The following is a 24,692-nucleotide window of genomic DNA, read 5'->3' on the forward strand; positions in this document are numbered from 1 at the left end:
CAATTCAGGATGTTTGGAAGCAGGTACAAAAGGGGAATACAAAGGCTTTGGAAAGGCAGGAAGATGCAATATAGAGTGGGGCAATGGGTAATGCTGTCCACCCCCTACACACAAAAAGGGAAAACAAAGAAGTTCCTCATGAGGTATCAAGGGCCATACCAAGTTGTTGAAACCACATCCCCTGTTAATGTTAAGCTTCAGCTGCCAACTAGAACGACGATAGTACACATTGGGCGGTTATGGCCATTTAAGGGTTGCCCAGATGTGATTCCAGGCATGTCACAGGATGGAAAGAGGAAGAAAGAGAGAGTGAAGAGGGGTGCTAAGCACAGAGAAAACTTCGAAGATAGAGTACAGCATGAAGTACCGTATGCTTTGCGATCCACAAAGTAGTAGAGTGTGTGTAGTTTCCTTTTGTTTTCGTGTCATGTGTCATTGGGTTGCGTAGATTAAGTAGGCATTGTATTTTCGTATATGTATTTTCGAGTATTGTGAGCCTGCTAGGGACAGCAGTTTTTTTGAAGAGGGAGGAAGGGTGATAGTGATCCTTGTCCTCAGGTCACTGAAAAGGGAAGTGTAGCATCTGACGTATGTGGAGTTTTATTGGAGGAGAAATTAAACACAGTTCTGGAGAAACAAATGCGTCGGAGTAAATTTTGAGGCAAAGCCATAGTAAATATGTGTTGAAAGATGTCAGAGTCATATGATTTCCTGTTTAAATTTTTTGTTATCGACGGTGCTGGGTCAGGAAAGTTGTGTTTATTGCACCAGTTCATATAATGTAAATTTAAGGATGAAAGTAGCCACACAATCAGTGTTGAGTTTGGAATTAATGAATTTTGGAGGAAAATCTGTGAAGCTATAAATATGGGACACGTGCACGGTGCAGTTAGTTTTACGTAGGAGGAAAGGAATAGACTGTCCAAGGGACATCGTGGAGCCAAAATTGAGCTTGCAACGGGTCGGGATGCATTGGATCTTTTCACTATGAGAATTTGGTAGTAGTAGCAAGTTGTTTTGAGCAGGGAGTATTTGCAGAAACGAAATGTATAGAGCTTGAGGGGAGTGGAGTTCTAATCAATGGAACTAAGTGTAACATAATAGGACCAACCTTCCATCTGCCAGCGTCAGTTTCAGGAGTCACGTAATTGAATGCTATGCAGCCACAGCTGTACTGGTCAGAAGCCACTTTAGAGTTTTTGCCAAGGCAGAATCTGACCTCGTTAAATCAAACTCTGGAGCCAGGTCTGTTGAGATCTGTAAACCAGTTCATTTTAGAGCAAAAGGGGCACATATCAGCTGAACAGCTTGTGCAACAAGTTGCTCAGTATAGGGAAAGGCAACGGCAAATAACGATCATTTTGAGCACCTCTGTTCCAGGTGTCATCACAGCCTCAACTTTTTTGTGTGTTTTTTTCTTTCCAATCAGGAGGAGAGCTAATTCCAAGAGGGAACCAAGGGTAGTCTAAGTCCCAGTGGATTGGAAACCGAGGGCGTGAGACGAGTAGGTAAGGGGTTTATCGAGCAGTGGTTGTCCAGGAAGTAATTTTTACTTTTTGTTTCATGTCATGGTTTTAAGGGGCGCTAGACCACATCTAAGTTTTCTAATAGTAGTATTAAATATGTCGTAAGTCTGTGCCGACCTAAACAAGTTAAGAGCTAGGTAAGGGTAGACCTGGGCACCGGGTGTTTCCAAACAGGGGAATAATGTAGCGACACCACCGTTTAGGATACGGAAAGTTAGTTTTTTGCGATATTCTGAGCACAAGTTACAGCGAGGTGCGGGCTGGGTTGCAGTGGGTTACGCATACCAGCAGTTGCGAAGGCAAATAGAGGCCACAGGGGCATAGCACTGCCAGAGAAGGCACACCCAGCAGTTTGCATGGCACAAATCACAGGCAGAAGGGGGCCACAGGCCAACCTAGCGTGTTACGAGTACGTGATGTGAAACGGCGCACTTGGCAAAACAGAGGCGCACAGCTGAGTATAAAGAGGTGTTGTTTTCTAACAAGATTCATTCAAGAGTGGCAGCTCTCCTGGATGACGGGGTGTATCACACCACCGGGCTACACGCAGCAACAGATGGGACGCCAGCGTCCCAGTCCCGGCATAGCAGCGCGGAGACATCTAGGACATTGGCTGCTGAGTCAGCTGCTGGCGCAGCCATTGTGATGTAATCAGAACTTTGCAGCTGGCCAAGGCCGGCACAACACAGCATTGTGTTGCACTGGCTGCTGGGTGCTTCCTAAGCATTGTGGGGCCCAGTGTCCATGACCGAGGTGAACGAGGACACTGTAGTTCGAAACACTAAATCTCTTGGAAAGTTCTTGCCGAGTTTTATACGGCACCTCCTGGCATCAATGACACTGATGCTCATACTAACAACAGTCCTCCAGTAGTTCAAATTTAGCCTAAATCAACTGAAACTGGTAATAACATTTAAATAAAAATATGATGTTCATAAAACACTTATTTATTTCCTCATTTCTCTCTCATTGATTTCTTGTTGCAGATGAGGGAACTGATAATATCATAGTGAAGACACTTTAAATTATTATACCACCATACTTTTCATCAGTATTGTTGAATTGTGTTCCATTTTTCTCTAATGACATCAGTGTCAACAAGATATGAAGGTCTAAGTTTTCTTCCTTTTATAAGATAAATGGCTACATGGAGGTTACAATCATAAGGTGATCAGTATCTTTGATTCTAACTCTGTTTCATTTCAGTCATAATCTACTTTTATAACTTATTTTTTCACAGTTCTCATACAGCTGGTGGCTGTTAGCTTTTTCTGGAAATTCTCATGTTTGCTTCCTCTGCTTTTGTTGCGAATGTGGATTTATTGATGGAACTCAGAAGCTCTTTTCAAGACTTTCACCTACTCTCTTGAGTTATTCCCTTGCCCCTGTCCCCACTATTTGAAAAGTTGCAAGATTCTCATCTGTAGGGCACCGATAAAATCTTCACACAGACACTTCCTGTCCCTGATTGCGGAATGACACTCCTGTCCCTGATTGCAGAATGGCACTTGTTATTCCACCAAAGGAAGGTTGCTTTTTAGGTGTTCCTTTGAATTTGGGGTGGATGCATCAGCAGCTTGGCGAATTATGATTGTAATGTGATACACCCAGTCCTGGACACCTTCACACTCCTTGAAAACAGTTAATTGCCTGTAAAGAATCCAGCTAGCCTTTCTGAACAGCAATTTGGCAGCTTCCTTTTGTGATCTGTTGAGCCGTGCAGATGGATCTAGATAAGGTAGTGGTTTCTACCATAAGTTTGCCACACACTTCCTACACAGCAGTGTCTGCAAGGGCCCTTAAGCAGAAGGAAGGTCTTTATCTGTAGATAACCCTGTTGCGGTGCCAAAATGAGTAGCTTGACATATATTCATCAATATGACATCTGGGACAAGGGGTATTGGATCCCTGTACTTCACTTTGTAAATTTAAGTCCACTAAAAGCAGGGAGGGGAGGGGTAGTTAAGCAATAAACTGTGTGAGGACCTCCGTAGGCTTATGGGCTGGGAGATGCACAGAGCACACCATGACATTTAACATGGGCCATTATCCTAACAGTGACTACTTTTAGGTTTGTGATTAAGGGCACAGGTGACGAGTGGAATGTGTCCTGTTGTCAGTAAGATTGTCAATGTTCCGGAGTTGATAGCCTCCAAGTACATGGGCATCAGTAGTTATAAAATGAGTCTCTTGGAGACATAAGCAGTTTGGTCTGCCTTGTATGAGAAGTCTTTATTCCTCCAAATGGACCCTGCATCTATTTATAACATTGCCAAGAGACATTTCTCAGACAATGGCTGAATCATCTAAGACCATTATGGCCAATTCTAGCCAGAATCCAGTTTTCCGTTGTTGTCGGGAGATGGAGAAGAGGGTTGTGTTAACATCCCTTCCACCAAAATGGAGGAATACTACAAGCCTTTCTCTCTGGGCATTGGATTCTGCATTGTCAGTAGCTCATGGCATTTCACCAGGTTACAACCTGATAACATGCAGCATGTTGAAACAGTTGAAACCACAGTCAGAGAAGGTCCTCCTTCAGCTCTTCAATGAATTTGTATGACAGGAGACTTTCCCAATTTGTGGAAAGAATCTATTTTTTTAAAACTAGGGAAGAATCGGAATCACCCCAATAGTGCCAGTCTCACAAGTTGCATAGAAAAGACACTGGAGCATATATTCAATTGCCACCTGGTACAGGTCCTCAAAACCAGGTCACTACTCATTCACTCCTTTTGTGGTTTCAGGAGGTATGACTCCACACTCATTAATCTGACACTGTTCGAAGCAATGATTCAACAAGCTTTCCCATGTAAGCAACATGTTGTAAGTGTATTCTCTGGTTTTGAAAAGGCCTACAATACTAGCTGGAGGCATAATATTTTGTTGCAGCTATACGAGTGGGGTTTCCTTACATATGTTCCCACATTCCTAAAGTCCTTCCTATCACTAAGTTCTTTTAGGTAAAGGTTCAGGAATGTCCTGCCTGACCATTTTATGCAAGAAGTGTCTTAAGTGTAACAGCATTTGCCATTGCAATCACATAAGGATTCCTGTACAGTATTCTTTGTTTGTGTATGACTTCTCCATTTTCTGCACCTCCACAAACCTTGCAATGACTTCTCAGCTGTTACAGTTGAAGCTTAGCCAGTTGGAGGACTGGACACACCACAGGGTTTTACTTGTGTTTGGAGAAAACTGTATGTGTTGATTTTAGTCGCTCCCACTCTCTTTTTAATTTAGCTGTATTAAAACTGGGGGATACTATTGTTACTTTTATGGAAAATATGAAATATCTGGGCTTGACTTGTGATGAGAGGCTAACGTGATTACCACACCTTAAAGAACTAAAACTGAGATGCCTCAAAGCTTTAAACATCCTTAAATGTGTCAGTCATAGGTCTTGAACAATGCAAACACCAGGCTGGAATATCAGCATCAACAGTGCTAGGAAAAGAACATATTGTTCCTCACTGTATAGATGAGCTGGTGAGTCGTAGACAGGCATAATGAAAAAGTGGCGTGCAGGGTCTAGATGGCAGTGTGATGTGACTGCTGGACGCAGTCCCTTTTCATGTCTGCTCACCCTCATTGTGTGCCGCCTTTTGCCAGTGCACTCACCTGTCCTTTCCCCTTTCTTGCTTCTCTCCTTTCCCATCACTCCCAATTTCCCCCACCCTCTGATGCTGCACATGACAGTCATGTCAGGCCACCATCTAGATCCTGCACACCACACCAGACAGCACTCGTCTCCCCACCCCTCCATCGCTGTTCACTCACAGTCACGTTCCAGTCAGAGCTGCCTGTGGTAGCAGTCATGTGTGCGTGAGGTGTGCTTGCTTATGTGAATGTGACTGTGTTTCTTTGCTGAAGTAGGCTTTGGCCGAAAGCTTTAATGTGTAACAGTCGTATTGTTATGCCTGTCTACAACTCGAAAGGGTGATATTTACGGTGAGTAGTGATCTATCCTTTTGCTAACATTGTTGCTAGTCATAGGTCTTGGGGAGCCTACAGAGCATCTCTGCTCCAACTTTATAAAGCCTTTGTGCCAACCCGGCTTGACTATGGATGCCAGGTTTATGGATCAACAAGGCCTTTTACCTCAAAATTTTGGATGCAGTTCATCAGTAGGGTATTAGGCTGTCAGCAGGGGTTTATTGTATGAGTCAGTTGCTAGCTCTTATGACAAGGCTGGTGAATCTCCACTGTCTGCTCGATGTCTCCTCCTTGTGGTACACCGAGCTTGCAGGGCTCTGTCTTTTGCAGAATTGCCAGCATCCATCTCCATTGCCCACGTGCCACTGAAATGTTTGTTCCATAACCATCTGTGAGCAGTGAGGGCATTTGGTATCCATGCAAGGGAGAGCCTGGAGTTGTTACAAGTTTATGCCACTCGGTATCCCACTGACTACTGAAGAGTCCCAGCTTCCTTTTTGAAATGACTGAATACAGGAAGGATTGTACTCTATATCATATTTTCACAATTAAATTTAATGAGATTTTAAATTATCTTCTAATTTTTGTTAACTGTTTACACAAATGGGTGTAAGCAGAGGGATTTTAGTGGTTGCTCCATTATGTTCCCCAACATTGTTCTTAGGATAGGACTTCAAGAGCAGTTCTCAGTTTATTGTTCAGAATTGTTTGCTATCCTGTGGGTAATGGAGCACACGAGACTGCATTGTAGCAAGAAATTCCTCATCTGCTCAGATTCTGGAAATGCCGTTCTTGCTGTTAGTCAGACGTACCCAGCAGATCAGATGATGGAAGAAGGATGCTCTCCTTCTCTTGCAGAGACAGGAAAAGAAATTTTCTGCTGGCTTCCAGGGCACATCTAGGGATCCATAGAAATGAACTCTCTAATGGATCTGGCAAGGAGGCTTGCCCCCTTCCATCTTTTCCTTGTTGTTCTATCCCCCTGCAGACTGTTACCACATACTTATTAGTGGGAGGCTCAGTGGCTGGAAGTAAGAAACAATAAGGTGCAGTTGGTGAAAATTCATTGTGTTCATGGCTTCTGACCACAATAAGCTGAAGAAGTAGCCCTTACAAGGCATAAGAATGTGACACTGTCCAGTGACATATGGCTTTATCTTATACCGCTAGGAGCTGCCTTTGCATTACAGATGTGAAACACAGCTGGCAGTACGACATTTGCTAACTGAATGTTTTATGTGATGACCTGAGGGCAGACTCGGGCCTCCCACAGGACTTGCTCTCTATTTTAAATGATAATGAGGCCAGTGTGGTTCATGTCTTACAGTTTTGTGTGAAGTCAAGACTTCTTCCAAAATTTTGGGTGCGATATTTTAATGTGTTGTAAAGTGGCTTGGTGAGTCGTTATTTCTAAGTAGTCACCCAGTCACAGTAATCTGGCCCTTTTTAACAGTACAGGTACTGATAAATTATCCTTGATGTTATCAAGTTATTGTAGTTTGCCTTATTTTTATGACGGGTCTTTTATGGGTCTCACAATCTCAGGGTTGTATTTTCAATTTTTGTATGTATATGTAACTTGGCTTTCAAATTAATTGTTTTTTTTTCATAGGTTTTCACCATCATCATCTGCCTTTAATTCATGCGAGGGTGTTTATGAGCTCACTGTTTAGTGCTCTAAACCACTAAACTAAACTAAAACTATTTTTCATAGTTTTTTTTCTAAATGATACCAATTTTGTATGTTCTGTAGTGTTGTGGAAGTTGAGTCACATCAATTCTGCTTTTCTTTACTTATACAGTTAAAACTTGGACTGTGCCATAGGTAATTGCATAAGAGTCTCTATTTCAACAAAAATGTAAATATTTTATGTGTAAAGGAGACCACTCACTGGTGGGCCGGGGGTTGTGTCAGGTGGGGTGGGTAGAGAGGGAGAAAGAGGTGGTAAGCAGGAAGAGGGGTTTGGGGGTAAGTAGCTACTGACTTGGAAGGGGGGGGGGGGCAGTGAGTTTGCTGGCTAGGAATGTGGGAGGTAGAAGTATGTGGTGCCCAGGCTAGCCATGTGATGCATGAGTGTTGGAGGGGGGGGGGGGCAGCAGTGAATGGTGAAGGTGATGTGGGGGGGGGGTGAATTGGAAGAGGATGATAGGACAGAGGAAAGGGGAGCTGTTGGGTGGAGGGTATGGGGGCAATCAGTGAACGGAGATTGCGGCTAGAATGGTTCTGGGAGAGAAGGATATGTGGCAAGGATGGCTTCCATTTTGGAGGTATTACACTACCAAATTTCTTTGTCAAAGATTTGATCAAATATGTGATCAAATATTCCGTCAAATACATTTGACAAAGATCTTTGATGTAGCGCTAGAAGGGGTATTACACTGTCATCTATTTTTCGTCAAAGTTCAAGATGGCTGACAACAACAACTTGTTATTAATCACAGCAGTTGCATGTACCACAATTGCACTGTGTGCACATGCGGAGGAGAAGTGAGGGGGGGGGAAAGGAAACATACCTGGGTGAAGCCGTGGGTTTTACGACGACACAATAAAAGCATTCAACGTTACGTGAGCTTATAGTGGAGGACGTCAAGTCGTACAACAATTACTTAAGAATGGATGAGCATACATTTCTGTATGTGCTCAATGAAGTGTATCCTCATATCACAAAACACAATATTCACTTAAGAACTGCTACATCTGCAGAAGACAGGCTCACTGTAACACTCAGATTCCTTACTACAGGAGAGTATTAGGTTAGGTCAGGTCAGGTCTCGTCTCCAATCTTAATCTATTTTTGTATTCAGTGTGCCTCACGCTGTAAAGTGTCTCATCAGCTTCATACATCTCTATTAATTTTGTAGTTGTCGGCACACACCAAATGTATTTACAGGCAAAGTTCATAAAAACACTACAGACGACAGAATGCTCTAGCCCTCCATGTGGTAACATATCACATTGCAGTGAACAGAAGGCAAGTGACTTCTTTGATCAAATATACAGCGAGGTCGTAGATTTGATCAAATATTGGACGACATTTGACAAAGTTCCCTATTACACCATCAAATTTCTTTGACAAAGATATTGGACAAAGATATTTGACAAAGAAATTTGATAGTGTAATACCGGCCTTTGCACAGTTCAGTAAAGCTGGTGGAGTATGGAAGGATCCAGATGGTTTGTACTGTGAAGTAGCCACTGAATTCTAGCATGTTGTGCCACCAGTAGTCTTATTTGTTCTTGGCCACAGTTTGGTGCCGGCTGTTGATTCTAGTGGAAAACTGGTTGTCAAATTCATATAAAAACATGTGCAATGATTGCAGCAATGTTGGTACACGACATGGCTGCTTTCACAGGTGGCCTGTCCTCTGATGAGTTGGGATAAGCTTGTGGCTGGATGGGAGTAGGAAGTGTGGGGTGGTGGATTGGGCAGGTCTTGGCACCTGGGGCTTCTATGGGGATATGACAATTTTTGCCAAGGGATTGGCAGTGGGGAGTGGCTTAAGAATGGATTAGCATGTTGTGTAGAATGAGTGGGTGACAGAACACTACTTTAGGAGGGGTGGGAAGGATCTTGGGTAGTATGGCCCTCATTTCAGGGCATGCTCTCAGATAATCGAATCCCTGATGAAGGATATGGTTCTGTTGTTCCAGTCCAAGGTGATACTTGGTGATGAGGGAGGCTTTCCTTTGTAGCTGAAGCTTAGGCATGGTGTGTGAGTTTATGGCATGAGAGATCTGTTCGCAGACTATGTTTGGGAGTCTGTCTGTGAAGGCCCACGTGAGACCTTCACTATACTAGATAAGAGGTTCTCGTCACTGTTAATGGGTGGCCAGGCTGTATGAGAGGGATTTTTTGGGGGGTAGAAAGGGCAACAGCTGTTGGTGATTAGTTGGTTTATTAAGGACAGAGTTGTTGATGGAGCCATCAGAGAGGTGGAGGTCAACTTGGAGGATGGTAGCTTGGTGGGGTGAGGGTCAGGTGAAGGATACAGAAGAGGAGGAGTTGAGGTTGTGAAGGAATGAGGATAGGGTGTTTTGGCACTGAGTCCAAAGGTTTTTTTGAGTTCTGGATATTTTTATAATCCTTTTGTCCCACTAATTTTCATATTGAGACAGTAGTCGTCATTTTTTACATCTTGATAATGTTTGTCTATTTATATGTAAATTTTTGTTTCTGCAGATCAACTAGCAGCACAAAAAAGGTGAACAGTGACTATGGCAAAATGTATGTGGACACCCCTAGGAGTACTGACGATGAACAGCAGAGAAGAAAGAAACAAAAAAAATGTACATCACCCGGCAAGAACCAGAAGAAGTCAAAGAAAAAACATAGTGATGAAAAGTCACGAAATAAACATAGGAAATCAAAACATAAAAGGAGGAAGTGAGAGCTCTAATTTAATACTTTATTTTGTTGTTTATTGTAAAATGAAGGAAGAACCTCTCAACATTTAATGTTCGTGGATGATCTTGAGATAAAGAGATATGTCTGTGAAGAATTCATCAGTCACATTATTTGCTCAGATTGTGTTGTGCTTTCGAGAATTTATTGCCTTAATTATTTATTGTCCTTAGAGAGCTACTAGTCTTAATAATTTCTCTTTTCTCAACATTCACCTGTTCAGCCTGTAATATCAGCATGGTTTTCTTGGAAGATAATTGACATATCGAATTTCTTTCTTCTTACTTGAGCTACTTGTGAGTCAGTTCAGCTTAGAGTCATGGTCAGAATTTAGACATACTATCACACGTAGCTTCTGGATGTGTGTGAGAAAAGTAATGTATAAAAATTACTATGTCATTGATATCTTTTTCTTGTATAAGTACTTTAAAAAGTATTTAAAATCGCTGTTCTGCTCAAATTACATTCAGATTCAGTTAATGCTGGTCATTATCCAAATCAGTTTTTAATACAAGCTCTGTCAGTGGGTGTATTGTTTCTTCTATTTTATTTTAAGAAGTAAACATATATTTCAGGAAGATTATTTAAATAACAAGTGTCACTTTTATCTGTAGTTTGTTTTAACCATTTACTGATTAGTGTCTATTTTAGGAGTATCTTAAGTAAGAAAGTGCCATCCAATGTTATTCATATTTACAGCTCAGATGTCTCACCATACAACTCAGATGTCTCACCATAAATTGATACGAAAGTAAAACCTACCTCCTTTGATGAATCACATTACAGCAGCCTCCATCAGGTGGATCAGTTTTGAGAGTGAACCTTTTTGTCTGTGTGATTTACCACTGCATTCATGTCCAGCAATTACCACCATTTTAATTCCAACAATATGTTTTTTATTACCTTTACTCAACCAAATTGTTGAAAGATAATTTCCAGCAAACAGATCTATTCAAGATCCATCTCATCTTGGGATTTGCACTGCAGGGAGATACAGCGATCTGAAATTTTGCATACCCCATGTATACCGCCGTGCTATAACCCAGTCAGATGTTACATTTGTTTGAGATTTTGCTCATTTTGCACACACAGTCCGTGTTTCTTTTCATGTGCCCTAGTTGTTATGATTTTTGAGCACCAACACAGCGTATAGCACCAGCAAAGTGTGTCAACATGTATTTCACAGCGTGACTGCTACAACTTGTCCCTGATGATGCTACTATTTCAGATGTGTGGAAGCAACTGCTCCTCCAAAGCAAGTGATAAGAAATGTAGTTGACAGGTGTAAAGTGTACTTACAATACATGAAAATCTCTGTTATAGAGTATTCATGGGAAGTAGTATGTGTTGTTACCTCATTGTGCAACCACTAAAATCAGTTGCAGAGACCTCCTTAGATGCCAGTGACAGTGGCTTGCTGCTAACTTCTTTAAATTTATTGATAATGAAAAGGAGAAATGAATGACAGTGCTGAAGGAAAAGGTGACGGAACTTCCAAGCAAAATATTAAAGTTGAGTAAGGTGGTGGTGTGGAAGAACTCAAAATCACAAAGAGTGGAACTGGAGAACCTACCCCAGAGAAAATAAATGCCCTGTTCACAATACCGATAAATACACTAATCTCTGCAATGTGTTGGGAGATACAAGCAGTGATCAGAGTACTTATTGAAAAGACCACATTGTCTTCTTCACAATAGCACCTCCCTTGGTTTCCATGCCCTGAGTACCACACCACTAACCTGTTTTTGTGGTTTTGAAGTTATTGTGGCAAGTTGCAAAAAGGATTTATTTTGGACATTAACTATAATAGCCAGTCCACCTATTAACTACATATCATTGATCATCCTATATTATCTTCCAGGGCATCATCGTCATCATCATCATCAACAGAATCATCATCTGAGGAAAACTCAACTGAGTCATCAGATTCTGATTCTTCCTCACGTTCTGTTAAACTCCTACAGAAACTGAAGGAGGAGAGATTACGGCAAGCAGAGGAAAGGAGAAGACAGAAAGAATTGATTAAAGCAACTGAAACTCCAGAGGAAAAGCGCTTGCGGCGTCTGTTGAAGAAGGAAGCGAAAGAGCGCAAACGGAAGGAAAGAATGGGTTGGGATAATGATTATCTTCATTATACAAACACAGACAATCCTTTTGGTGACGCGAACTTGTTAGCAACATTTGTTTGGTCAAAAAAATTGGATAAGGACGGACTGACGGGATTGAGCAGAGAAGAGTTAGAAATTCGTAATCGACAGAAGCAAGAGGAAAACAGAAGAGAACTAGAAAAGGTAGTTTCTCATGCATCTCAATGTTTTGTGATGTTATATCCTTAACCAGGTGTCATACATTGATATATAATTTTGCAACAATATGAAAATGATAGTGTGAATATTCATGTGTTTTCTACTTTGGAAGAAGGACCTTGTCTGAAACCTTAATTATGTTAGCAGTCCTTTTCATTTTGTCTGTCTGTGACTCAGCAGCTCCTCTATGTGATGACTAACAATCTATCCTTTCCTTATTGTTGTTATTGTATCCTAGACGTCCCACTGTTTGATATAATTTTGCAAGTGCATTCAGTGTATGTGTGGATGCTGTCTGCAATCTGTGTTGTAAATAGAGGTGATACTAAAGAAGTCTTAAATTAAAGTGTCATGCCAAGTGCTAAAGTCTTACTGCATGAACATTGAAAATGTAATAAGCGATAACATTTTTTCCTTTCATCATTTTGTGTATGTGCAGTGGGGGTGGGGGGTCATTTTCGAGGAGAGGTCCCCAGCGGTGGTGTAGACTTTATGAAACTAAATGTACGGAGATGTGGGTAAGATCCTAAGATCCAAGATATCACACCCTGCAGCCATTCTGCCTGGTGGGCCCTCATTTGTGAGTTATTGGGGGGGGGATCGGAATTTTGTGTGACACTCAGAAACGTACCAAAAGCTATATTACATAGTCTGGTGGTGGGATATGATGGATAGGATAATAACTTCAGATGCAAGAGGCTGTGGGTTTGAATCACGTCAGGTGCAGTATTTTTTAAATATTTTTTATTTTCGTTCCTTTGTCACATCATTTTAATCATAATATCAATTTCTTCATTTGCTCTCATTTTCTTTCCTATCATTCTTTTCCCACTTAAAATCTTTGTTCATGTGTTTTCAATCAATTTTATGTATTAACTTCAATTTAATTTCCTTCAATTTGTCATTGTTTTTTCGTCAAGGTTGTTGTGATCATCATATCTGTTTCTCATTTTGCTCTATTTGTTTTACTTCTCTGCAGTCATTACTGCTGTGGTTATCCCCTTGCTTCCTGTAGTGGTTGTTCGCTTCGACAACTGCCGATTTCTCCACCTGTCCCAAGCTGCAATGCTGCTTATATTCGGTAATCCAATTGTTGTTCGATATTCTAGTAATTCCGACAGAAACTGTTTCACATGTGCAGGATATGCCATATATTCCCAGCATTGCAAGTGGGTCCCATTAGTCCTTTGCTGATCTGAGGTGCTCTTTGATCTTCTTTGTCACTTTATAAATAGTCTTTACACCTGTTTGTGTAATATATGGCCATTTCTGCCCATCATCCTGGGAATATATGGCAGAAACGCTATATCCGGCATTTCTTCTTTTGACGAGTCACTTTGCGATTGTTAGATTTCATGACACTTCTTGTGTAACGGGTGGAGTATCTGTAGCTCCTCATAACACTTATCCAAGTGTTGCATGTCATGTTTGAGATGCTGCAGCTCACATATTCATCTTGTGTATGTTGCAAGTGTTTCAGTCATCCCTCTCTTCTGGCTTGGGTGTTGATTTTACAGTTTATGCAGGTACTGGTCTGTTTGTTAGTTTTCAGTTCACACCGTGTCCCAGATTCTCACCATTCCTTGTAACCAGCACGTCTTGAAAGGATAGTGTCGGTCTTTTTTTACCACCATAGCAAATTTTATGTTGGCATGGAGCATGTCTTAGTAAGTCACTGAGCTATTACTCATTATGTCTTCATAAAACAAAGATGTCATTGAAGTATCTGTAACACACCTTAGTCCAGCTACAGTGTTTTGAAATGTTTCATGAAGAAGTTGGCCATCACTGTATTAAGTAGACTACCCGTGATGATGCCTTTCACCTGTTCATAAAAGTTGTAACTCCATGTGTAATAGCTTGTGGTGAGGCATGCAGGAAAGAGCTCGATGGTTTCATGCGGGAAAATGGTACTGATATGGTCCAGAGACTCATTGAGTAACACTTTGATAAACTAAGAAACAATATCAAAGATGACCAAGATGTTCTTTGGTCCAAGTTTTAATTTCTTCAGCTTTTCAATGAAATTTCCATAGTCCCTTATGCATGCATTGGTCTTTCCCCGCATGTAGCTGAAGGAGAGAGACAACATGTTTCACCAGTTTATAAGTTGGTGAGCCAGAAGTGCATAACATTGCTCTTAGTGGATCCTTATGCATTTCTGGCAATCCATACTGCCAAGGTGGTAGGACTTCTGTGTTGGGCAGGTTCCTCTGTACGTCCACCGTGAGAGAAGACACCTTGATTGACTGATTCATATTCTTTGTGATCCTCTGTGTCAGATTTGCTCTTTGTTTTCAATAGTCATCTGATCTAATAGGTCCCAAATTTTCTGTTCATAATCTTCACCCTTCATTACATTGGTCACATTTCCCTTATTGGCAGCTATTACCAGTATGTTCTCTGTCAGCATTAAGGCTGTTACTAACTTGTAACTCTTCTTTCCCCAGGTTACAACCAGGGGTTTTACTCAGTATTCTGGTAGTTTCAGTGCGAATTTATTCAGCTTTTTCACAAGGATGGGTCCAAATGGCCATTTTGATGTTAGAAATGATATCCTCCTTAGGTATAGTTTTGGTGATTATAGCAAAGTTCCCTCCTTTTTTGAAGGAAAGGCTGTTCCTCTGTAGCCAGTTGTCATTCACTGAGGTTCCTCTTTGTCTCCAACTTGTATATCTGCTTTGATTACTGTGTGTGACTTCTTGGGAAACATCTTGTTGGATGTGCTTCCTGCATCTTGCAAACTACTTCTCTGTTGCTCAGTACAGCAGTTGCCTGTTCCTGTGAGTGATGCTGTTGATCTTATCCCAGTTTTCTTCAAGCATGCTGCCACTTAGCTGATAGAAAATGTCCAAAAATTACTCATCTGTTCTTGCCAGGTCTCTTGCATGAATTCACTTACCGTGAGAAGATCGTTCTATTCTGTCAATGATATGATGTGCTTGGGTGGTGGTGATTAGGCATTTACTTTTCAGGAACTTTGCTGTGGTCCCTTCATTCCCGCACCACGACAGAAAGGTAAGAGGGGATAGCAAATGGACTTTTTTCTTCCACTGTTGGCCAAGGTGTTGTTACAGTCTACAAATCTCCTCCCCATAGAGGTGTAATAGAAAATTGTTAAAGCTTTCCTGTCAACTTTTTAACAATTGCCCTTTAGTTTCTGTCTTGGATTCTTTGGCCAGAGTTAGTTTGAACATTTTTCTGAAATTTTGCCAGCATGAGGGGCTGCCGCTATAAAAGCTTCACCCTCCAGTACTGGTGGTAGACTGGAGTCAAGCTAGTGGCCACAGGTTATATGTACCTGGCGTGCCAACATCCTAGGGTTTTTCCATGGTCATTACCACTGTGATTCTTGCCTTGCTACATTCAGCAGTTGTTCACTGCAATATGGGAATCCAGGATCCATTCACGTTGACAATAGCTTCAATAAGAAAAGGGGAAGCCTCAAGGTGAACATATCCTAGATTCCCATTCACAATGAATAACCACTGCCGGTAGCAAGAGGAGAAGCACAGTGGTAATGACCATGGAAAAGTTGTTGGACACTAGCATGCCAGGTTTGTATAATCTGCAGCCATGAGCTCGACTCCAGTGTGTCATCGGCATTGGAGGCTGGAGCTTTGACAATGCCAGCCACTCGTGCTGGCAAAACTCAGAAAAATCCTGAAGAAAACGTCATCTGAAGAACCTGTGACAGAAACCAACACTCAGTTTGCCAGTTTCTGTGATATAAAAAATGCAAGGAAATTCTAACCTTGAGGAAACTTCACAGATTTTGTCATGCAGAACTGGACTTAAGACATTGCAGAGAAACTACACACATCAAAAAAGGTTTTGCATCACACTGGTTCCCAGAACCCCTGAGGATAGATGTTGACTGAGGATATTGTGTCACAGATACAGTCCCTTTGACTGTTCAGAGTTGTCACTAAACCCACCCAAAGATGTAAACAGCCTTACATGAGTAGCGCATTTCAGACAGAGGGGGTCTGACAGCCCCTGATCATTTCCAGTCATTCCACCAGGAAGGAGGTACACGGCTTGTGTTGTCTGTAATTCAACCTCACCTAGACGGTCAGTCTGTGGTTCGATCGCATGTGCATTGTTACTTTGTGCCAGGAAGGCCTCTCAACAAGGGAAGTGTCCAGGTGTCTCAGAATGAACCAAAGCGATGTTGTTCGGACATGAGAATATACAGAGAGACAGGAACTGTTGATGACATGCCGTGCTCAGGCCGCCCAAAGGCTACTATTGCAGTAGATGACTGCTACCTACAGATTATGGCTCAGAGGAACCGTGACAGCAATGCCACCATGTTGAATAATGTTTTTCGTGCAACCACAGGATGTTGTGTGAGGACTCAAACTGTGCGCAATAGGCTAAATGATGCGCAACGTTACTCCTGAGGTCCATGGCGAGGTCCTTCTTTGCGACCACGACACCATGCAGCACGGTAGAGATGGGCCCAACAACGTGCTGAATGGACCGCTCAGAATTGGCATCACGTTCTCTTCATTGATGAGTGTCGCATATGCCTTCAGCCAGACAATCATCAGAGACCTGTTTGGAGGCAACCCGGTCAGGCTGAATGCCTTAGACACACTGTTCAGTGAGTGCAGCAAGGTGGAGGTTCCCTCCTGTTTTGGGGTGGCATTATGTGGGGCCGACATACACCGCTGGTGGTCATGGAAGGCGTCGTAATGGCTGTGTGACACGTGAACACCATCCTCCGACAGACAGTGCAATCATATCGGCAGCATATTGGTGAGGCATTCACTCCCCCATCATGCACATTTTGTGAATGACTTCCCTTAGGATAACGACTTTGCTCGACCAGAGTGGCCAGCATGTTCTCCAGACATGAACTCTATCGAACATGCCTGGGATAGATTGAAAATGGCTGATAAGGAAAACGTGACCGACCAACCACTCTGAGGGATCTACGCCGAATTGCCATTGAGGAGTGGAACAATCTGGACCAACAGTGCCTTGATGAACTTGTGGATAGTAAGCCATGACGAATACAGACATGCATCAATGCAAGAGGAAATGCCACTGGGTATTAGAGGTACTGGCGTGTACAGCAGTCTGGACCACCACCTCTGAAGGTCTCGCTGTATGGTGGTAAAACATGCAATGTGTGGTTTTCATGAGCAATAAAAAGGGCAGGAATGATGTTTATGTTGATTGCTATTCCAGTTTTCTGTACAGGTTCCAGAACTCGCGGAACCGAGGTGATGCAAAACTTTTTTTTGATGTGTGTACTAGAAAAATTGTTTTATCTGTGGAACTTAGTTTTCAAATGTACCAGAAAGAATAAGTGCCATGTACAAATGAGATGGCGTAATTTCAAAAACAGCAGATTACTTAAGGTTTTTTTAGTGAAAGAATGTTGTGTCTGAAATAAAGCAGCCAGTGATTATTTAGACTTTATGACGATTCAAACATTTTCATCAGTGAATAAATGCTGGCAAAGTTAAATTGCCTGAGGAGTGTTCTCAGATGAAGGTACCAGACAGTGTTAAGTTGTACTATATAGGGCATTGGCATATAGACATGTAATTCGTGACAGCGCTCCACTTGTCAGTATGCTGGAGTATATACTATTGCTGTCTCCCCTCCATGTTTCTCGAGTGTAAAGATAATATTACTGCTTACCTGGCTGGGTCATTTTTCTCTGTGCCAGGTAGTACCCTAGGCAAATATGTGTGTATATAGCTGCATAACTTCTACAATACTTACACAATAACATGCACTGTTATCAGAAAGTACAGTGTTTTAAAATCTGTTGTGGTTGATAAAAAGATCTTGATTTATATAAACAGGATTACAGCTTATCATTAACAATCCAAAAACGTTCAGCACATAAAGATTTCAGTCTACTACACTTATCTGAGGACATCATTTATCAGATATTATCATCAATAGAATGAGCTTACAAATGTCCAACTATTAATAGGAATTCTGATGGAACATTTATGAACTCACTTTTTAATGGTACAGTGAAATGTTCATCATGAATTTATCATAAGTTATCCTCGTTTATTTTGATGTATCCAGAATTATAAACTAACATATCAATATTTAGTTTATATTTGTTTTGAAGTGTTTTTTTTTTTTTCTTCAGGTAAAAAAACGCCGTTTGGAACGGGAACTTGAACGCCAACAACGTGAGGAAGAAATGTCAATGATGCAGCGGTCAAAGGAAGCTGCCCAGTTTCAGGAATGGGAAAGACAAGAAGACCAATTTCACCTCGAACAAGCACGTCTGCGTTCACGTATTCGCATCCAAGATGGCCGGGGTATGATCCATGAGTCATTGTGACTTTTTATCTCTAATATGAATATTAGCGATGGCATACTTGTTATTATGAGCAATTTAACTTTACTTTCCTGCACTTATAATATCTTATTTGATTTAGGATAATGTAATAATCAAATATCCAAACTAATCAATAACCCAACAGTATTTTTAGTTAATTATTGACCTTTATTATCTGATAATAATTTGCAACATTGATATTTGGGTATAGTTGGGAAACATTCACTATGATGTTGATGAACTTTGCTGGACAACTTTGAGTGTTTTCTCATGTAATTGTGAACAAACACAAAAATTAGTTATTCATGTGTATCTGAGTTTTGAGCATCAGAGTAAATTGTGATGAGCTTTCTCTTTTTCATTGCTTGAACAGTATTTTATTGTGAATACTTTAAACGTGTAATAGATATTGAAATCCTCCATACACAACTGTGAAGCAATAAATTCAACATATTGTCACCAGCCTGCCCTGCTTTGTCTAAACACGAACTCTATTATCCACTAACTCTTCACAGATTCTCTCTGTGCACCACTTTGCTTTTTGCTTGTCATTGTCAATGCCACCTCATGCTACAGTTGGTCTACCCCAAGATCACCAATTCCTTCATAAAAAAATATAATAATGGCCACATTGTACCAGTCCCTCACTATGTTTGTCCTTCAGTTTTATCATATAATTAATTTTCTGCAACTGTGAATCATGATAGAAATTTTATGATGTTTTTTATACAATTCTATTAATACAGACTGATCTTTTGATGGTCATTATTGATCAGAAATGCCTACCAAACAAAATATGAAAAAACTTGTGAGCAAAGACATAAACATACTCTGAGTTCAAGCATCTGCATGGTTGTACATTCAGAAAGATGATGTCTCTCTTCATTGGGTTCTTTCAACATCTGGCTCTCCTCCAGATCTCAGTTCTGACAACCACTGGCATTCTGTAGTTAAGCGAGGAGCTGCATGTGGCAAAATGCCAGAGAATACAATCTATTTATAAAAAATTGTACTGCAAATATTTATGTATTTCTGTAGCTCATTTTTAGTAATTCTGAGGAACATCAAGGAATACAAGTAAAAGTATAATACAATTTTAGAATTACGAGTTGTATACGCCTCAGGACAACCGGGAAATCTGGGAAAAAACCTGGGAACTTTTTCATGTGGGAGAAAACCTGGGAATTTTTTAGGATTCTAGAAATTTGTCATTGTTTTAGTTTTCAGTTAAATTTTTGTAATTTTGGCTGATAAGAACTGATACTCTAGCAAAGAAATTTACTGTATCCCGCTACTGCAATATAATACTGCAGTAACAAAACATAATCGAGGGGGGGGGGGGGGGGGGGGGAACTAAGTTGCTTGGGAAACGTGCCACTTACAACAACAAAACACAGTGCACATAAAAGCGTCAGCCAACAGCAAAATGTGTTGAAGGCTTTAGAATGAAGACTGTGCAATACTTCATAACAACAAACTGCTTCCGCTGAGTGTGAAGTCACAGCTGGTCACACTAGGTTCATTTGAGTGACTGTCAGTGGGCTCATGTGCATTGTGAGGTAACAAGCGAGTTGTGGCGCCCTGAAAAATATTCTAAGTTCTGAGTTGATGTGGCCAAGCTTGGGGCCTCTCGGCAGGTCGCTGCCCGGCAGCCACCATGTGGTGCCAAATGTTAGCTTAGCAACCACATGATGCCGCACAATGGCCAGTCCAGCCACGTGGCTGGGAATTCCAGGGTGATGCTATGTCGATGAAGGAGACATGCCGGGAGTGCCAAAGGTAGCAGACTTTGTGAAACCTTAATAGCAGACATTTCACATTTCGTATAGAAATTAATAGTAGCCAGATGAATCATGATACCTCAAAAAGAAACATGTACATTACTATTATTTGCACGACAATTCTGATGGTGTAATCAGGTTTTCAATATCTTTATTAGTTTAAAGCTAAGTATCTGACGGTAAATTATACAAGTAACACCCAGCAATGAATTTCCAAAATCTAAACGGTTCATCCGATTTCGTCGATCCACATGTCTTTAGAAAGCTATTAGCGTAAACCTAAATTGGTATGAATTACAGGCATGTAACTTAAATAGTAGATGGTTGTTTGAGGTCAAAGTGGCCGATTACTATCGATCGCGTCAGGCCATAAGTACTCCATAGTTACACGAAAAAACGGTAGCAGCATGCTTATAAATATATTTATTCATCTATGTCTTTGTATATATCTGATATATACTATTCGTGAAGAAATTGGATAAATATTTACTGTGTTTTAGAAAACACAGAAACATTAGGCTACTGGCCTACTTTTTGTTGCTATTCCTTTAATATATGTTTATTTAATTTGTTTATGTATTTAATAATGTATGTTAGAGCGTGTTTATGGTCCAGCCATAGGAATATTTATTTAATTTCAAGTTATTTAAATGTAAATCCAGTATTTGGTATGTGTTTCAATATGTTTGTGAGTGCACGTTGGCTTTGAGACATGGAGGGAGCGCACTAGCCAATCACAGTGCTCGTTACTGAGAGAGACGTATCAAGGTTGGGGTGGAGCATTGTTTCTGGAGAGGACACGAGGGAGTTATGGGCAGTGAGGCGCGAGGGACAGTCGCACAGGACACGGGAGTGAGTGCTGGATGCGGACAGTACAGTGCGACAGACGCACAGTCAGTGAAAAGACTTGGACAGTGGAGCAGTTTGCGTGTGGTCGCGGAGGATAGAAATATTTCAGAGTGGCGACCTGTGCTCTTGCGTGATTTCCGTGTCCTCTGCAGTGAAGACGTTGTTAGCGTTTAGAAGTGAATATCTCCTGAGCTATGTTGTTGTTCATAACTAATTATGTGCAGTAGGGATCTATTGTTTCCATGTTATTCAACTTATATTTTATTTAATTGCTGGATCATTGACACCAATAAGTGATTTACAGAAATATACTGCATTCTCAAAAGTAATTCTACTATCGTACTCATCATTTAAAGTCGTTAAGATAGTACCTGCAGATTTTATATAATTGCTATCTTTCATTTATATGTTACTTTCATAATTCGCAATTGCTGAGTGATATAAACCTTCGACCATTTGATTCATGTGTGTATTCTTATCATATACTGTAGACTCAGCAGTATTGGCCTGTAATGCAGCAACTACGTATCGCAGCCCCTAGACAACAAAACCAGCCAAAACTTTTACTATTGCAACGTTGAGACGGAGGGTGCATAGTTATTTGAAAGCCCGCAGCATGCACAGCTGAGTAACATATGAGAAGTGCCTTTTCCCACTTTTGGCTGGTTAAAAAATGTTTCTAGTGCACCGGAGCTGCTACATTCGCGCATGTGCTGAGCAATCTGAGTTGTAGTGGGGAGGAGGTGATTTTGCTGTTTCATCTTTGTTTACAGCTCTCACATGAAATGAAAACAAAACGAATTTCTGTGACCGGGAGATATGAATTGAATATTACGGGATGCTAAAATATGTTATGGGTTTCTGTTTTCTGATTTTATTTTATTTCCATGTCTTTGGCAGTAAAGTGTTAATCACCTTGCAGAACAATAAAGTTATTTTTGTCAGTTTGCTAAAGACATTTGGCTCTTATTAATCTTTTTCAAAGAGGGAAGCAATTTATTTGAAATAAAGTTTTCGTTCCACACTGTTGGCTACTTTCAACTATGTGCTGAATTTCAAATGCATGTTTTCATCTTCTGGCATGTATGGCACTATACTATATAAAGAATAAAATACGAGATAATACAATACCGGTACACCAAGAAAATTTGCATCCTGAATACCACAATGAGAAGCTTAATATCATGGTGGGGTCTACTCTGTTGTGAATCTGGCTGTACAAATGTGCACTTGAAGCCAAATTATTTGTCTTAGTATGGTTTACGAAATTCCAGTGCTCTTGCAGCATCCTCTGATGTTCTGCTTCTTTTGTGACATAGTGTAAGATCTCTTAATTCAATATACGTTTGAACATATGGGCTTCCTATGTCACTGTAGCAGCACATGCGCAATAATGCATGTTTTCTGGTGCTTCCTGGCAATGACTGAAATGAACCTATTTCTGACAGGTTGCAGGAAAATATTGTGAATAGTGGTTTGAAAAGCGTTATTTTCAAAGTAAATTTTGTTTTACACAATATGAATTGTGTTATGTGCGAGAGGCGCAATGAATTTCTTAAATCAAAGAGTGTTTGACTTCTATTTAAAGCTTAAAATTTTGAGGATCAGCTATCTAGAAGAATTTCAGGTTCAGTTCTAGTGTCTACTCCATTCGTCAACTTTGAGCAACGACATCATACCTAAGGCAGAGATGCTATTTAGAGGCAGATTTTGAAAGCAACTGATCATGTTTGTAAACAAACAAATACAGCATATGATAAAATTACATTCACAGGTCACATCATTAATTACTTAGCCTCAGATTATATAAAAAAGAATTGAAGGTAGCAAAAATAAACAAGAACAGAAAAAGAGAAGTATACCTTTCTGAAATAAATCATCGTAATTTATGCATGTAGGAAAAACACAGAGGACCTTTAAATCCATTACATTATAACACTAGATGAAGTCATAATATTGTGAAATAGGATTAGTTTTTGGTAGTTATTGTTGAATGTAACAGGACTAGTACACAAGTAATGAAAATTCACAAAAAGTAGGATCTAACAAATACTGAAATCGGTAGTGTGAATTGAGCTGTATAGGTAAATTCTCGTTACCAACTCCAACCATTCCATGGTACATCATCTAGTTAGTTTTTCCAACAGGTGTGTGCACTGAAGTGTAATAAGATTTCCACATTTGGATTCCTGTTAAGGTCAGTTCTAGTTACCGATTCCAACCATTCGATGGTTCATTAATTAGATTTTTTTTTTTTTCTTCCAGCAAGTGTGTGCACAAAAATGTAGGCTATTAGTTTTTCTGCACTTGTAATTGCTCTCTGAACTACTGCATAAAAGTTACTAATATTGGAATCAGTAACTAGAATAGACTTGCATAGAAGGTCAATTGTAGTTACCGATTCCATTTTTTTTTTTTATTTCACAGCAGTGGTTTTAGAGAGCAATTACAAGTGCATACAACTCCTGTAAAAAGTATTTGTATATGGATCTTGGAATGGTTGGAATCAGTAACTGGAATTTACCTGTGTGGGTTAATTCTGGTTATCGATTCCAATATTCGTTATTTTTTGGTGGATTTTCATTAATTGTGATCTGGCTTTTTCTTAGAATTTAGTGTGTTGATTTCTCCACATTTCAGGCTACTGTTTTCTATTTGTTGTCATTCATTTCATTTTCCCATTTTTCAGTTATAGTTTGGTTTCTCCCCAACCAAAACCCCAACTTTCCTATGCTAGTCCCGTTAGATTCAATAATTAAGAGTAAAAGTAACACAATTTTGTAATAGTGTGACGTCACCATGCGCTTTATTGTAAGTCAATTTAAAGGTTGTCTGTGCTTTTCTAATCACATAAATTACAAGAATAATTCTTATCTGACATGAAAATTTGTTTTTAATTCCTGTTATTATTTATTTTCTTTATCTTCAGTTTGTTTCGACTTAATTCCTGACTATGTAAATAACTGTGTGAAATGTGGTTACATTCACTTGTTTATGAGTATGATCCAATGCTTTCATAGATTGCCTGTATGTATCATCTTAGGTATGACGTCACTGCTCAAAGTCAATGAGGGGAGTTGGACACTGGAATTTATCCAAATTTCGTGCGCAGAAGCTGACATTCATGTCATTATTTAAAATTTTACTAGCACATTTATGTGATGTATTTTAAAGTGTCGCACATGGAAAAAAGATAGTATTATATGTGAAAGCTAAGCATTTCATGTAGCTTATTTATCTTCAAGATCAGGATTATATGTGAAAGCTTAGCGCTTCTTGTAGCTACAGTATGTATATTAATTTAAACCTTAACATTTACTGTGTTTGGTGGAATTCGAATTTATACTTTCGTGATACAGAAATATGCAGCGTACTTATTGCTGCACATCAAAGGTCTTTTCAAAATGTGTGTTTTTTTGTGCTGGGTTCATTTTCTAAAGTGCCAGGAAGAAGTTCTATGCCAACATATAAAACCTTAACCATTCAAAAGATTGATAAGTTTCACGGTTCTGAGGGAAAGTATACACCCTAGATTAGAAATTTAAATTTGAGGTAGCCAGCTATAGAGA

The 24,692-nt window shown here is 40.2% G+C and overlaps 1 protein-coding gene across 1 annotated transcript in view; it reads left to right on the plus strand.

Annotated features, from left to right (window-relative positions):
- The window catches only part of LOC126187669 (cactin), a 180,483-nt gene that overhangs the window by 32,423 nt on the left and 123,368 nt on the right, over positions 1-24,692 (plus strand). Inside the window, exons 2-4 of the mRNA XM_049928901.1 lie at positions 9,644-9,847; positions 11,727-12,156; positions 18,299-18,473. Of these exons, the coding sequence (XP_049784858.1) occupies positions 9,644-9,847; positions 11,727-12,156; positions 18,299-18,473 (809 nt within the window). The remainder of the gene's footprint in view (positions 1-9,643; positions 9,848-11,726; positions 12,157-18,298; positions 18,474-24,692) is intronic.

This window comes from Schistocerca cancellata, chromosome 5 (assembly GCF_023864275.1).
Source record: "Schistocerca cancellata isolate TAMUIC-IGC-003103 chromosome 5, iqSchCanc2.1, whole genome shotgun sequence".
Classification (NCBI taxonomy): Eukaryota; Metazoa; Arthropoda; class Insecta; order Orthoptera; family Acrididae; genus Schistocerca; species Schistocerca cancellata.